This window comes from Parasteatoda tepidariorum, chromosome 6 (assembly GCF_043381705.1).
Source record: "Parasteatoda tepidariorum isolate YZ-2023 chromosome 6, CAS_Ptep_4.0, whole genome shotgun sequence".
In the NCBI taxonomy this organism is placed as follows: domain Eukaryota; kingdom Metazoa; phylum Arthropoda; class Arachnida; order Araneae; family Theridiidae; genus Parasteatoda; species Parasteatoda tepidariorum.
Window position 1 is genome coordinate 6633340 of NC_092209.1, and position 13720 is coordinate 6647059.

Sequence of the window (13720 nt, forward strand, 5' to 3'; positions counted from 1 at the left end):
CAATAATTGCTAATAAAATTTATTCATTAAGTCTCGGGGGTTACGCCAAATGAAGGACGATCATTTAGTATCAAAAGAGATTGGGAACCGTTAGTCAAGAGTACATTTAATTCCCCCCCCCCAGATCATCGTCATTTCCCGCCTAAAAAATATGTCAATTTGAAAAGTATTACAAAAGGTTAATCACATTTTTAAGCACTGAAATAAATAAAATAATGATTCGTCGTATGATTGAATTTTTTATTATAATCATATTCCTTCATAAACATGTATAAAAACGTATGGCACATATACAAACATAATTAAACATCACATATCTACGCTATGATTACATAGTATGTTATGAATGGAACAGTATGTATAAAATGATATAGTTAGGCGAAATCTCATAGGTGACAAATTGCATTGAAGTAAAAGAGTCTACAGGGTGTTTTGTTACGATCGCTCTTAACGTGCATCTTTGGAATCTTTGTAAAAATGAGAAAACTAAGCGCATTAGGCGTTATTTCAACGAAAAGCAAAATGTAGTAAGAACAAAAATGATTTTTTAACTAAGATCAACCCATTTTGAGAACAATAAAAGAAAGATACAATTAACAGGAAGTCGGACAGAAATAACACAAAGTAATTTTATGAGTCCGAATCTCAAAAGTATGTGAATATATTCTTTTTTCTTACTTTTAAAATTGATCTTGACTATTCTAAGTAGCTATTAAAATTTAAAAAAAAGTTAAATAACCGTGCATTTTAATAAATAATTAGCTTTTAAAAGCTTTTATTGAGTTGTTTATACTATTATATGCCACATAAATCCTACATTGTTTTTTATTTTATTTAAAACGTTATTTTCCTTGGTGTTAAGTTATTTCTAATTTAAAATCTTTTTATAGGCTTGGATAATTTCTAGTATGGACTTTTTTAATAAAAAAAAATATATATATAATTTAATTTAAGCACAAAAAAAAAAAAAAANACAAACAAAATCAAAAGTGGCTATTAAGTGAATAGAACCTATCGCTATTGGTCACCCGACTCATTAGGTTTGAGGAAAAAGTGACTAACTAAGTTATTAAAGTCTACCGGTCACTGGCTGCTAACGAAAAATTTCATTATTCCTGTCTATAAGAGCCTGATTGGCGAATTTTTCTCAGGTAAATGTATTTCATTGATGGAGAACCAAATAAAAGAAATATATCTTAAAAAAAAGGCGGGAATAAAAAGAAATTTTCGTTGCACATATAAATTGATATTTTCCATAAATATGTATTTCTCCTTAAAAATTTGACTAATAATTGGGGACTCGCACTTCAAGACGAAGACGATTACAGATACCCACACATGTGACCTACGACGTCAGCACCAGCTGATCTTTTCTAAACAAAATGGCGTGTTAAAGTTGAACTAAGTTTCTCCACATAAGTTAGAATGCTAAATAACGTGAAATTAATTAAATACGGTGCCGTATCACGCATAGAACTTCTTGAAATATAATTCTTTCTCGTTTACATCCTTTACTTAATTTAGATTTATTATTTGTTTATGCATTTTATTGTAACTGTGATATATTTTTGTTTTGTGTACCTGGCAACTTCGATGTATAATTAGCTTATTTATGTTCCATATGGCTTCGTGCCTGTCTTTGTGTTAAGTCTTTGTGTAAATATATAGTGAAAGAATTTATATATTTGAGAAAGAATCTTTGTGAAAGAAGTCATAATGTATCACTCAAGAGAATTGATACTTGAAAGCTTTGGCTAACTCGAAATCGAATGGAAAGAACAGTTGCTGACGTAAACAAATGCCTCGTTTCAACAACCAATCAGGATCGAGATACCCAAGCTACGTCACTTGCAGGTATCCCATTGTTCACTTGACTAATAAATTCAATCCGATACAGTTATTTTATAGTTGTGAATGGCAACTGGTTGCTAACACCATTTCTATTAGATGACTCTTATTCGTATTCCAATGGAAATTTATTCCTATTGGTTGTTACTAGCAATCATTGATGAATTTTCAGAAGGCAGGCAAGTGTATTGACATCTGCTGAGACCATTCAATATTGATTGATCATGGAAATATTTTTTATTCTCACTTAATTGTAATCTCTAAATGAGCATAATTCCGAATGTTTTGTACAAAGATTCGAAAAATACATATTAAAAGCGGTCATTACGGAATACCGTGTATATACTTTTAAATAATTTTCTTTAAAAATTAGTCTCTGCTTTATTATGAAGAATGGAATGTTTTTCCACGTAATTTTGCACAGCGTTCTGAACAGATGGTAGCTCGGGCAACTTGTAGTCTGGAAACTCTGAAGATGTAACCGTTGAACCGTTGAGTATGATGACGGGTTTTGGCTCCCAAAATCCTGACTGGCTACGAATGTTTGGCTGAATTGTAGACATGAACCTCTGCAATGAAAAATATAATTAGTCACACAAATCAATGTTAATATATTAAGCTTGACTATGTGTGTGTTTTAATTCTAATATAGCCCAGTGACTAAACTAAATTAAACTACAAAAAGAAATTGATTTCTAAGGTGACGTAAATCTTTCAACTTTTATCTAGGAGTGATCTCTCCGAGCTACTTAATAGTTCGGGCTCGTGTAGATTTCATATATCAAGCTAGATGCCCTACCGAGTCCGTGGGCAAGCACGAGCGCCATATCGTCGTGTGTTCAAAATTTTAGTGCTACGGAGTTGAACATTAGCAGTCGTAATCTGCTGTTGAACGACGGTTATTAAGTAAAATATAGGTTGGGAGAGGTGAAGAAAGCTAGCAAAGGAAATAGAAAAGAACTGAGAAAACATAACCAAAAATCGGTGAGGAATAAAAAGCAGAGTTCGAAGGTTGAAATTTAACGAAACCAAAGTATTAAAAATATTAGATACAAAAGCGGGTTATTAAACAAGACTTAGTGGAAAAGAACGAGGGAAGCGAGTACCCAAGCAGCAAAATAACTTGGGGCTCTTATTGAACCAATATTCACGAATCTCGACTCAATAAGGGCCATTATTTTTCTGATATTGACCCGATATAGAATTGTCCGGTTCACCCGATATTTTATATTCATTATTCAGCCAATATAGGACTTATATTGGCTCTATATAGGCCTTTTCTAGGAACTATGTTTTATTTTATAACCGACGTTGAACAGTTAACTCATTTTTTGAGTTTACGACTAAATGTTCTGCTCCGTAGCCTTGTAAGTTTGAATCCAATCCGGAAGGCAAGGGAGCTCCTGGATCAAGTATGGGGAGAAATTTATCTACGTGGTGAACTTTTTGGTGGAACTAACCCGCATTTGAGTAACATGGAGAGGAAAACCTCACACGGTTAGCCTGACAGCAAGGGGACTCTAACTCATGATCCGTCTAGCACTGAGGATATTTTTAAGGGAGCACTGTCGTCAGTGCAAGCCAGGTGTGGAATTCAAATCGACCAGCCATCGCCAAGATTAGAACCCGGTTCACCTTATTGGAAGGCGAACGTTCTATCCCCTGAGCCACCACGGTTTTGTAGAACCAATATTAAAAAAATTTAGGCATATCAATATTGGTCCCTCGGTGCAAGATTTTATAGTATTCGTATTGAGTCACACTGTAGCGAAGGTAAAATTTTTGGTAGGGTATTTAATATCTGAAAGGAACTGCGTCAACAATCTCGGGGGTTGTTAGTGAGTAGGAACGGAGCATCCAAGTAAGTAAGAAAAAAAAAACGAAATAAAATAAGCCCAATTCACAAGAGAAAAACGAATGCACATGTAAAGAACAGAAAAGGATTAGTCGTCATCAGAGGTGCCTTCTAACCCGGAAAAGGTGTTTTCTGAATATCGTACGATTGCGCAAGAGTTGAAATGATTAACAACAATAGGAGGCAATCTAAAAGCAATAAAAGCGAATGAAAACATATAAATTTGATTACGGGCTGATGTTAAGACTTTTTATTTATTTTTTAATAGGCCTTCCAATTTCTTTTTTTTTTCCTCTATACTTTTTTTTATATCCATGTAACACATATACCTGACATCTTTTTATCTTTATGATTTTCCCTGTGCGGTAATAAAATAAAAATTGAATTATATAAATGTTACGGTTATATTATTAAGACTAAATTGTAATAATAACCGCCTCTTTTTGTTAAAGTGAGAAATATCGTAAATTATTCACTTTTACCGGTTATTATTAATAGTAACCAATGAAGTCAATGTGATGAAACGGTTTATACAGCATTGGGACATGGGTGTGCCTCTCTGTATATGTGTTACGGTTAAAGTGATAAATCCGGTTCTTATTAATACTAATCGGTCAAAATAAATAATAACAACTTCTTTTGGTCTAAGTAAGAAACGAAAAGGGGAGATTTCCGTATCGTGATCTGTGGCAGAATTATCCTCAAGTCGTGGCAAGTTCCGGGCAGCAGCCGTCGAGAAACCTAAAAAAAAAAAAAAAAAACATCGCTGAAAGGGACCAACTTGAAGGATATAACTCGTAGCCACCCCTTGGCAAACATCTGCAAGTTTTATTTTTTTTCCTTAAATTTTTCCAGTTTAAAATCAATTTGGAGCCTTGGCGATTGTAGTTGGCGTGGCAGATCACGATACGGAATTATCCCTAATAAAAACGCGAAAGAATGACATTGACCAAACTTATTTGGTTATTATTAATAATAATCTGTTAATGTGATAAATGAGCCTAAATCGTTCACTGTAATAAGCTTATTTGGTTATTATAAATATTGACCGTTTAGTATTAATAATAACCGACTATTCACATAGACCGTAAAACATATGTATTCATGTGAGTTTGGTAATCAAAAATCAAACTCATTTTTTAAATAAAATTTATAAGTTAGAAAATATAAAAATGAAATTTTACGCAGAACTACCAAAGGTTGGTAATCAGATATATAGTAAATAACTCTACTAAAATGTTCCAATTTACAGTTTTATTTTGGTTTAATAGATTTAATTTATAATGATTTTGATAAGTAATTAAAGTAAACACATTATATAAAATCATTTGATTGGGAAGCTAAACTGTAAAGAGAGGCTAAATGAAACTAAATAAGATTTCTTTTTAATGGTACTCATTGCTTATAGGAACTAGAAAGGAAAATTTGTTAACAACGCCAGATTTCGTTTTACTACATAAATCACTGGCTACCGATAATATAAATGGGTATCAAATATTCTCAAAATCGCAATCATTATAGATATCATAACATATCACAAAAATAAAATCGCGACTATTGTATAATGATTGCGAGCTATTTCAAAATTGCGAGCATTGATACATTTTATTCGGGCAACGGAAATTTGCCTATGAAAAAATAATTAGCTAATTAAGAAAAATATCGCGATATTTAAATTCGGGTCTTGGCCGGTATATTCATCGATATTTGTGGTGAAGACATCTTGGAAATGCAGTCTCCACAGTTTACAAGTAGGATATTATTAGTAGCATATTCGGGTGTGACAGAAGTCGAATTATAGACCAGAGATGGCGCCACTGGAAAACAAGAGCAACCGCACCCTCAATGGCCTATGACAACAACAACAACTTTAATAGGTGATACGTTACCACTTATTCATATTTCACATGTGGGAAGGGCAAAGACTTGAGGCTCGGCATCTATTGTATAATGAATTTTGAAATGTTAATTAACTTGTTTATCACTTTAGTTCTTGCGAAAGTATAGAATATTCAAAAAACTTTTCCCGCTTGTTAACTTGCAATCCAGGGGTTTTTAACGCCCCGTTCTCTTTTTTGGAGATTTTTCTATTGGTTGTAGCTGGATGCAATTATAATGCTAACTTTTAATTCTTTTAAAATTTGATAACTGATCAATAATAAGTCAAAAATTATATATTTTTAAATTATTATTATTATTTAAAAAAAAAATCTTTTCTTATTTCCTCTCTTGCTTCTTATATATAAATTTTTGTGTTTGGAATGGGCATTTTTTTATATCGTCTATATTCATATATAACATAATGCCTTGTGGAGGATTGACTAATTATAAAATTAAAAATATCGTAATGATGGACTGATAAGAGAATGGAATAAATACTATATGTTTATTGTGAAAACTGTAAAAATTTGATGCATAAATTTCCAGTTTTAGTTACAAAGTTTATTAACAGATGGCGCAGTTCAGAGTTCTTGTAAAGAATACAAATGCCGTAGGACTATAATAGGACTGTGATATCGACGTTCAATGGATGATTGACTGAATGTAAACAATAATCTTAAAACCGAAAGAAATGTGGAAAACTTCCGGCGTATTCTTCATTTTTTGTTATGCTTACGAGGTGATGTGTGAACAGACTTAATATTCTAAGAACTTTTTATTATTTTGATTTAAGTTTAAATATACGCATAATTTTACCATTCATAAGAGTTTTCTGTCATTTATAAATTCTAGCAGGTGGGGGGGGGAGGGCTTAAAAGTATTTAAGAAAATTAATATCACAACATAAATAAAGTGTAAGGTTTGCCATGATTTGAGTGTTATCCTTTATTTGGTTATATTAGTGTACAATATCGCTGTTTGTTATATTTTGGATAGAATCATAGCGTACTTGTGGAGTTTTCCAAATTCATTTGTTATACGCTTCGTTGAAATTTAAATTAAAAGAACGCGGATAATGTAAGTACTACAAGTATAATAATATTGGATAGCCCGCTTTTTCAAACTCAGACGTAAAATTCAATCGAAAGTATAGTGACCTTGAAGTCTTACGACAAATATTAACTGCTAGCTCCAGCTGTGCTTTGCTTTACACCGTCAACTATCCATAGAACACAAGGTTTTTGTAGCGTCATCTATTGGCAACTTTTGCAACTAAACAATTTGTGTCAAAATTTCTGTATAAAATTACAGCTATCATAGGAAACGTAGCATTTGTTTTCATTTCTCCATCTCCCTTTGTTGTCGAGATTAACTAATGAGACAGGCAATAAAAAAATATGTGCCACATGAGAGGGCGTAAATTAATATTTTTTTGAAAAAGAAACAACCAGAGACATTTTTAAAGCCTAAAGAATCACGAATGAGAAAAGTAAGGAAACATTAAAACATGTTTAATTACCGAAACAGACAGAAAAGATGTGTGAGGGGAGTGTTTTAACACCTTCAAGTTTCATTTGGCGATCAAATTGGTTTTAATTTTTTTTTAATACTCCTGTATCTTCGATAGTGGTTTACCATACTGTTACATTTTTTAAATATGTTCTATCCTCTTAAATATTAGTTTGAGATTTTGAATGAGTACATTTAATCATCTGCATTTCTGGCCACGATTTTAAAAACATAACTTAAGGAAGGTGATTGGAGAACACCTTACACGGAGTAAGTGAAGCTTGAACTTACACTTATGAAGTGAGATGCGGGGGCTTTTCGGTAGGCTGCAATGGCTAAGAAGGGTATCCAGCAAAGTGTGAGAGAGAAGAGCATCCATCCCATCACGTGAGCCCAGTTGGGGTACGTGTACCCTCTCTTCACAACAGTTCCACCAATATCGCTTGCACTGTAGAACACGGTGGCCTGCACGAAAAACTTTCGTTAGCATTTCTAATATCTCAAAAATATAAGGTAATTCAAAATGAATATAACTATTACATACAGCTATAACTATTTAATGAAAAAAAATTTATCGATAGGATTAACATAGAATATAGTTGGAGCAGTGAAACGATCATCTGCACATGCGTAAGTTCATGAGTGAAAATGGCGTATTCCGTGCAGAAAGCATTCTGTGTGTTAAAATTTAACATTGTCATTCTGTCATCACAGTGCAGAGTAGATTTCGTCAGCGTTACAATCATGAATCTCCATATGGGAACAACATGCGCAGATGGCATAGGATGTTTGAAGAAAGAACGATGTTTAAACAATTAAAGAACTCAAAGAACGAAATTTGTAACGTTGGTGACGGCACAAAAGTTTCAGAATGTATGACGTGAAATGGACTACAGCCTGGATGTTGTCCGTGTCACCAAAGGAATTCACATAGTAAATCTGTGAAGCTTGTATACAAAATTTTGCAGTTCCTTCTACACGCTCTGTAAATTTTATCAATAAATTCTTTTTTATTAAACAGTTATGTTCATTTTTAATTATACCCTGTTGTATACAAATATAATTAATAGACAATACGTGATTGGACTACAAGCAGAAGCTGAGGTTGTGTTTCTAAGGATTTCAAATTATTAGCCAGTAAATTAACCCCATTCGCCAATTTTCAAAAATTTTGCCGAATCTCCAATTTCAGCATTCGCCAATTTTCAAAAATCTTCTAAATCTTAATAATTTTTTTATGATTAATTTTTTCCCATAGAAAACTATTTTACGGTAGTTAGTTTCAGGCGTATATTATTTGGACCCAATTCTAGTTGGTAATGCCGCTCATCTACCGAAAATTACTGTAATCGAATAAAAAATACTGATTTGTTTAGAAAAATTCTTTTTGACTTAATTTTGAGGATCGAGCTAATATAAATTTTTCTTTCCAGTGGAAAAAAATCATTCGCTAATACTTTCGCCAAAACACAATTTTATTCGCCATCGCATCGCCTTTGAGGTGGCTAATGCTTAGTGCATGCCTGCATATACACTTTTCTGACCCCTTGAAAATAATATTTTAGACAAAAAAACATACAAACATTAACGTATCGTATCATAAACAGAAATGCATTCTTCCAACCATTCCCTACGTAGCAGAGAAGTTGGGACACTTTGTATTCATTTGAGTGAATTTGAAAAAATCCTGGTTATGACAAAATAATAAATTGCATAAAACTACAGTTTGAAGGGAAAAAATGATTACAAAATTGAAATTAGCGCCACGAAAATATCTAAGATCAATTAAAAAAATCTTAATCAAATTAAAAATAAAAATTGTACTCTCGTGATATTTATCTCCAAACGTTCCGCATTATAAAAAAATCAAGAAAGAGTTTTCTAGTGCAAGAATACTCCTTACCAAAATAGTAACAGGTGTCAGTATAATCCAAGCAAACTGGTAAAAATAGGAAGCTGTTTTTCCAGTCATCTGTTGTATGCAGTTAGCCAAGTTCTTTGCTCCTACAATGAATACAAGTTTTTTTTAAAAATCATTTCTGTTGAAACTGCATGATCTTCGACATTATTTTATTGTTAGTCGTTGAACAGCCTACCCAATTTTGGGTTTACGACTACTAATGTTCAACTCCGTAGCCTTGTCATTTTGAACACAATCCAGAAGACAAGTATTAGGAGAAATATGCCTTCGTGGATTGCTTTTGATGGAACTAAGTCGCTATTGCGTACACGGAGAGGACGACCATGAGAACCTCCCACGGTAAGCCAGACAGACGGCAAGGGAACTCTAACCCATGATCCGTCTACCACTGAGAATATTTAACGTCAGCACTGTGGTCGGTACAAGCCGTATGCGAAATTTGTATCGACCCATCATCGCTGGGATTCGAACCCGGTTCACCTCATTGAAAGGCGAACACTCTATCTCCTGAGCCCTCACGGCTGGAATAGAAGGGTTTGAACAAATTTATGGAGGCACTTCCATACTAACTCCATCTAAGCAATTATTCTTTCATTGGCAAAAATTGTGATGATTGATGCTTGATGCTTTTAAATTGTGATGTTTGATGCTTTTAGAAATGGTGTCTTTTTTTATCCATGCGAAATTTGTATTGCATCGACTAACATGAGCATAAGAAATTCAAAGCTGATTTCCACTTTCGATACCTCTATAATCAAAGAAGCATTCTAATATAAATATTGCGAAAGTAGCGACTGATTTCAAAAATTGCTAGCAGTATTAAAGTTAAAAAGAAGTTATTTACTTCCTCATTTTGGTCGCTCGGAATTTTTCATGGTTAAAATGAAATCATTTCTAAAAGCATGTTCTTTCAAATTGTGGTTACAATTTTGCCATCTGACAAAACATTTGCTGCTAAAAAGAACGATTCTTAGAATAAAAGTGTTTTCATATTAGTTTGTCAAGCAAATGTTAAAAGAAAAGCTAGTCAAGCCAGACGTAGTATTTTTAATACTAGGGTAGTATATTTTCACAAAAAAGGGGTATGGTATTTTTCGTAGTATTTTTTTAAAAATGTGGTATTTTTATTTTATTTTTATTTATTTATTTTATTTTCATTTCCTAAAACAACGAAAAGTTTCACTCTAGTTTTGAAGTAAAAAACAATTTTTGAAATAATCCAACAGTTTATTTTTTATTAGTCACTGTATCTAGTGATTATTGTGAAAAGTAAAAGTTCGTTTATACTAGTAAACTATAATATAAATTGTTTCTTATGCACTTTGATTAAGTAGATTTTACGTTTCTTTTCTATGTAGGATGTGAAACAAAATATGAGATTTTATATTTTCATTTAGGTTCAATTTTATACAACTTTGAAATAAATCATTTATGATACACAAGAGACATTATTATGATACACACAACTCTTTGTTTATTCTTCAAAAGACAAAGTTGCTGATAAAAATATTAGTTACTACACGTATATCTGAAGTATAATTGCACAAAAGGATAATAATTGTTTTAAGATAATTGTTAAAGGATAATTGTTTTTCAATTATAATATTATTTTATCCTCAACTAAAATAAATTTAAATATAATTCTAAAAAACTTTAGCCAGACGATATAAATAATGTTAATTATAATAATAATAATCGTCTGTCTCAGTTTTCGTCTGCATAAGCTTTCAAAAAAGTCCTGTAGATAGCGCTTAAGACATGTAATATTTTGTAGTATTTTTTCGGATGAAGTCGTAGTATTATTTATTTTCAGAGTCTGGCAACCCTGCTAGTCATCTGCTTTTCTTAAAGATCAAATTTTATTCTATAAAAAAGTTTATCCTTAAAAAGGAGCTTTGGATATTAATTGGTAAATGTTAAACATTAAATTTGTTTGCCCATAAAGTTATTACAATATTTTAATTTAGGGGATTCAACAATAATTGCTATTCGTCTGTCTATATTCAGACGATCTAAGTTATTGTTCAATACTATAAGTCTAAACTGTTGTTGTTCTTGGCGTCTGCTAATAAGGCAGAGAGGGAGCGATTGTTCGTGTTTTCCAGGGGAACCATCTATAGCCAAGAATTCGACTTCCGCCACACCTATACGTCACACCCGTAGGATGGATCCATTCCTACATCCATTCATCCACAGATCGTAATTTTGACCTGAACCAGAGAACGCTCAATCTCCAATCCAGTACCCTCAGAGGTATAATATGTTATGGGAACATGGAAGACTTTGTGAACTGACAGACTTAACGTGCACCAGTCACCATTTACTACACAGGGTGTCCCGGACTATGAGTTTAAATTAAAAATTAGATATCAATTACTGCGACAATTGATGCAGAGCAAGGAGTCCCAAAATAGTAAGTGCGCCAAAAACATCGATAAAGTGAGCCAAAGGGTGAGTTTGGCAAAGTTTCCTCTTGCTGTAGGGGTTGCAACCATTTAGGAATCAGTAGAAAGTTTGCATAGCTGAGAAAAGGTGACCTGGTTTCGAGATGACACACCTGGTGAGCGAATCCTAGATTCTTTCCCCCCTTTGTATTACTTAATGTTATGTCAAATTGTAATCAAGACTATTTTAATAATTAAATTTAACTTTAACTATGTGTTTTCTAATTTTAACTCAAATTAACATGATACATACTAAAGTGAAATCAATAGGTGTATCACAATCTATAGTATAAAGACTTTTTTCAATTACCATAAATCCAACTTAGAGTACTGATTTCAAAGATCGCTACGACTATTGTGGCAACGACCGCTACGTAATGATCTGTTATCTGGAAGAAATAAATTCCCGCCTAAAAGATAAAGAAATTTACTAGAATGAGCAAAATTTATTTGAAAAAAAATTTAGTAGTTGGCAAAGTATACATATTTGTTAAAAATATGTATACTTTGCCAACTACTAAGTATATACTACAAAGTATTATAATGTAAGTCAAAAAAGAAGGAAAAAAGCAGTTTTATCTTTAAAAAAAAGGGTTATTAATTTGTTTTTTTGTGATTGAAATCAGCATCAAATCTTTTTCAAACTGTTTTAGTTCACAGTACACAATTTAAAATAATTTTAATTTTTAACAGTATTTTTGTTGCATTCAAAATTAAATTTTTTTAATGTTAAGTCAGTGGCAATACAACACTTCTTAGAGCAAACTTATCCGAATGATTTACAATGCAGCCACAACTCAGCTCTTCAATATTAATTGCAGTAGCCACATCTTACACGGCCGCGAGAAGTTACCGTGTTCGGACAGCGATTATCTGAATACAAATTATGATTCGATGTGATTCTTGGATCTAAAACGCGTTCAAAGTATGAAAAAGACGTAAAGTTTTCTTGATAGATAATCCAAAGTAAAACCATCATGTTAATATTTTTACACGCATCGGATTTTAACAACGTACAATGATGTATGTCCTTGTTTTACTTTCATTTAATATGCATCCAAGCAGAGAGCCTAAAAGCGAATCTTTGTGAAAACTGCTTTAAAGTAAAGCTGAATATGTTGATGCGAAACTTAATTGTGTATTTTTCCTTCCAGTCTTAACTCATCTTCAAATACATTAACCTGTCAATCTTTCTTTCGAAGTATCAGCCATGACGCTTAAATTCCCTGGGATAGTCTGAAATAACAGTAATTTTTTTTTCAAAATATTTTTACTGAATCTGATATTTTTGTGGGCCACATGTTGAAGGCTCCTAATTTATATTATTCGAATTAATAAGTACGTAGGGTAAACCAACCAGTGAACGAACACTATCCAGTGAAGGAACATTTCATATATATTGATTAAAAATAAGAATTTGAAAGTCTTTCTTTAGATAGATCGGTAACAATAGCTTACTGCCAAACAATAGGAAGTCATCTAGCAATGTTTTGGATTACCTGGTCAAATAGACTTCTATGGAAAAAATTTTGAATTAGTTATTATCTCTGCAACACCTTGTTTCTTTGAAAAAATTAAAAGGTGAGTGTTTGTATTTATATGTTTGAAGTGGAATTAATTGCATGTAATAGTTTTATTTTTTTCACTGTGGAAAAGACAATTCAAAATATAGTTATTGAAGTTACGTTTTATTTTTTTTAAGCATCATAGCATAATTAAGTCCTGAGATAAAGGGGTTGTTTATTCACTGGATCACCAAACCATGAAAAACCAGTGAAGGAACAAGTGTTCCTTTACTGGTTTTTTTTCTCTAAGTAAATGAAAATAAAAGATAAACTTTAATTTTCTTGTACCTTAAGTGATGTTCCGCATCAAAAGTTTGTTAAAAATACGAAAAACAACTTCTAACCAGTGAGGGAGCATTCATGTTCCTTTACTGGGCATAGATTTCCCAGTGAATGAGCAGTATGTGTTAATATGTTGACACTTTAATTTTCAATTCATGATTACAAAAGAAAGTTAACATTTTCCAAGTATTTGTATGTTATAATTTCAAGAATAGGCTTTTTTTAATATTTATATGGCTTATAAATTCATAAAGAGCATTAAAAAATAACCAAAATTAAGTGTTCCTTTACTGGGTGTTCATTCACTGGTAAGAGCTGTTCCTTCACTTGGTCTTCTTACTACTTGTTATTTGAACCCACACTCGAATAAGGCAAGATCAATTAAGTTCTCTACAATTTTTTTACCTAATTTGCA

At 32.3% G+C, this 13720-nt stretch overlaps 1 protein-coding gene across 1 annotated transcript in view; it reads right to left on the reverse strand.

Annotated features, from left to right (window-relative positions):
• Positions 1–226: 226 nt before the first annotated feature.
• LOC107439258 (sodium- and chloride-dependent betaine transporter) overlaps positions 227–13720 on the reverse strand; it is a gene marked incomplete in the record, with an annotated part of 53561 nt that continues 40067 nt past the window's right edge. Inside the window, 4 exon segments of the mRNA XM_071181944.1 lie at positions 227–2417; positions 7385–7558; positions 8997–9097; positions 11769–11868. Of these exon segments, the coding sequence (XP_071038045.1) occupies positions 2211–2417; positions 7385–7558; positions 8997–9097; positions 11769–11868 (582 nt within the window).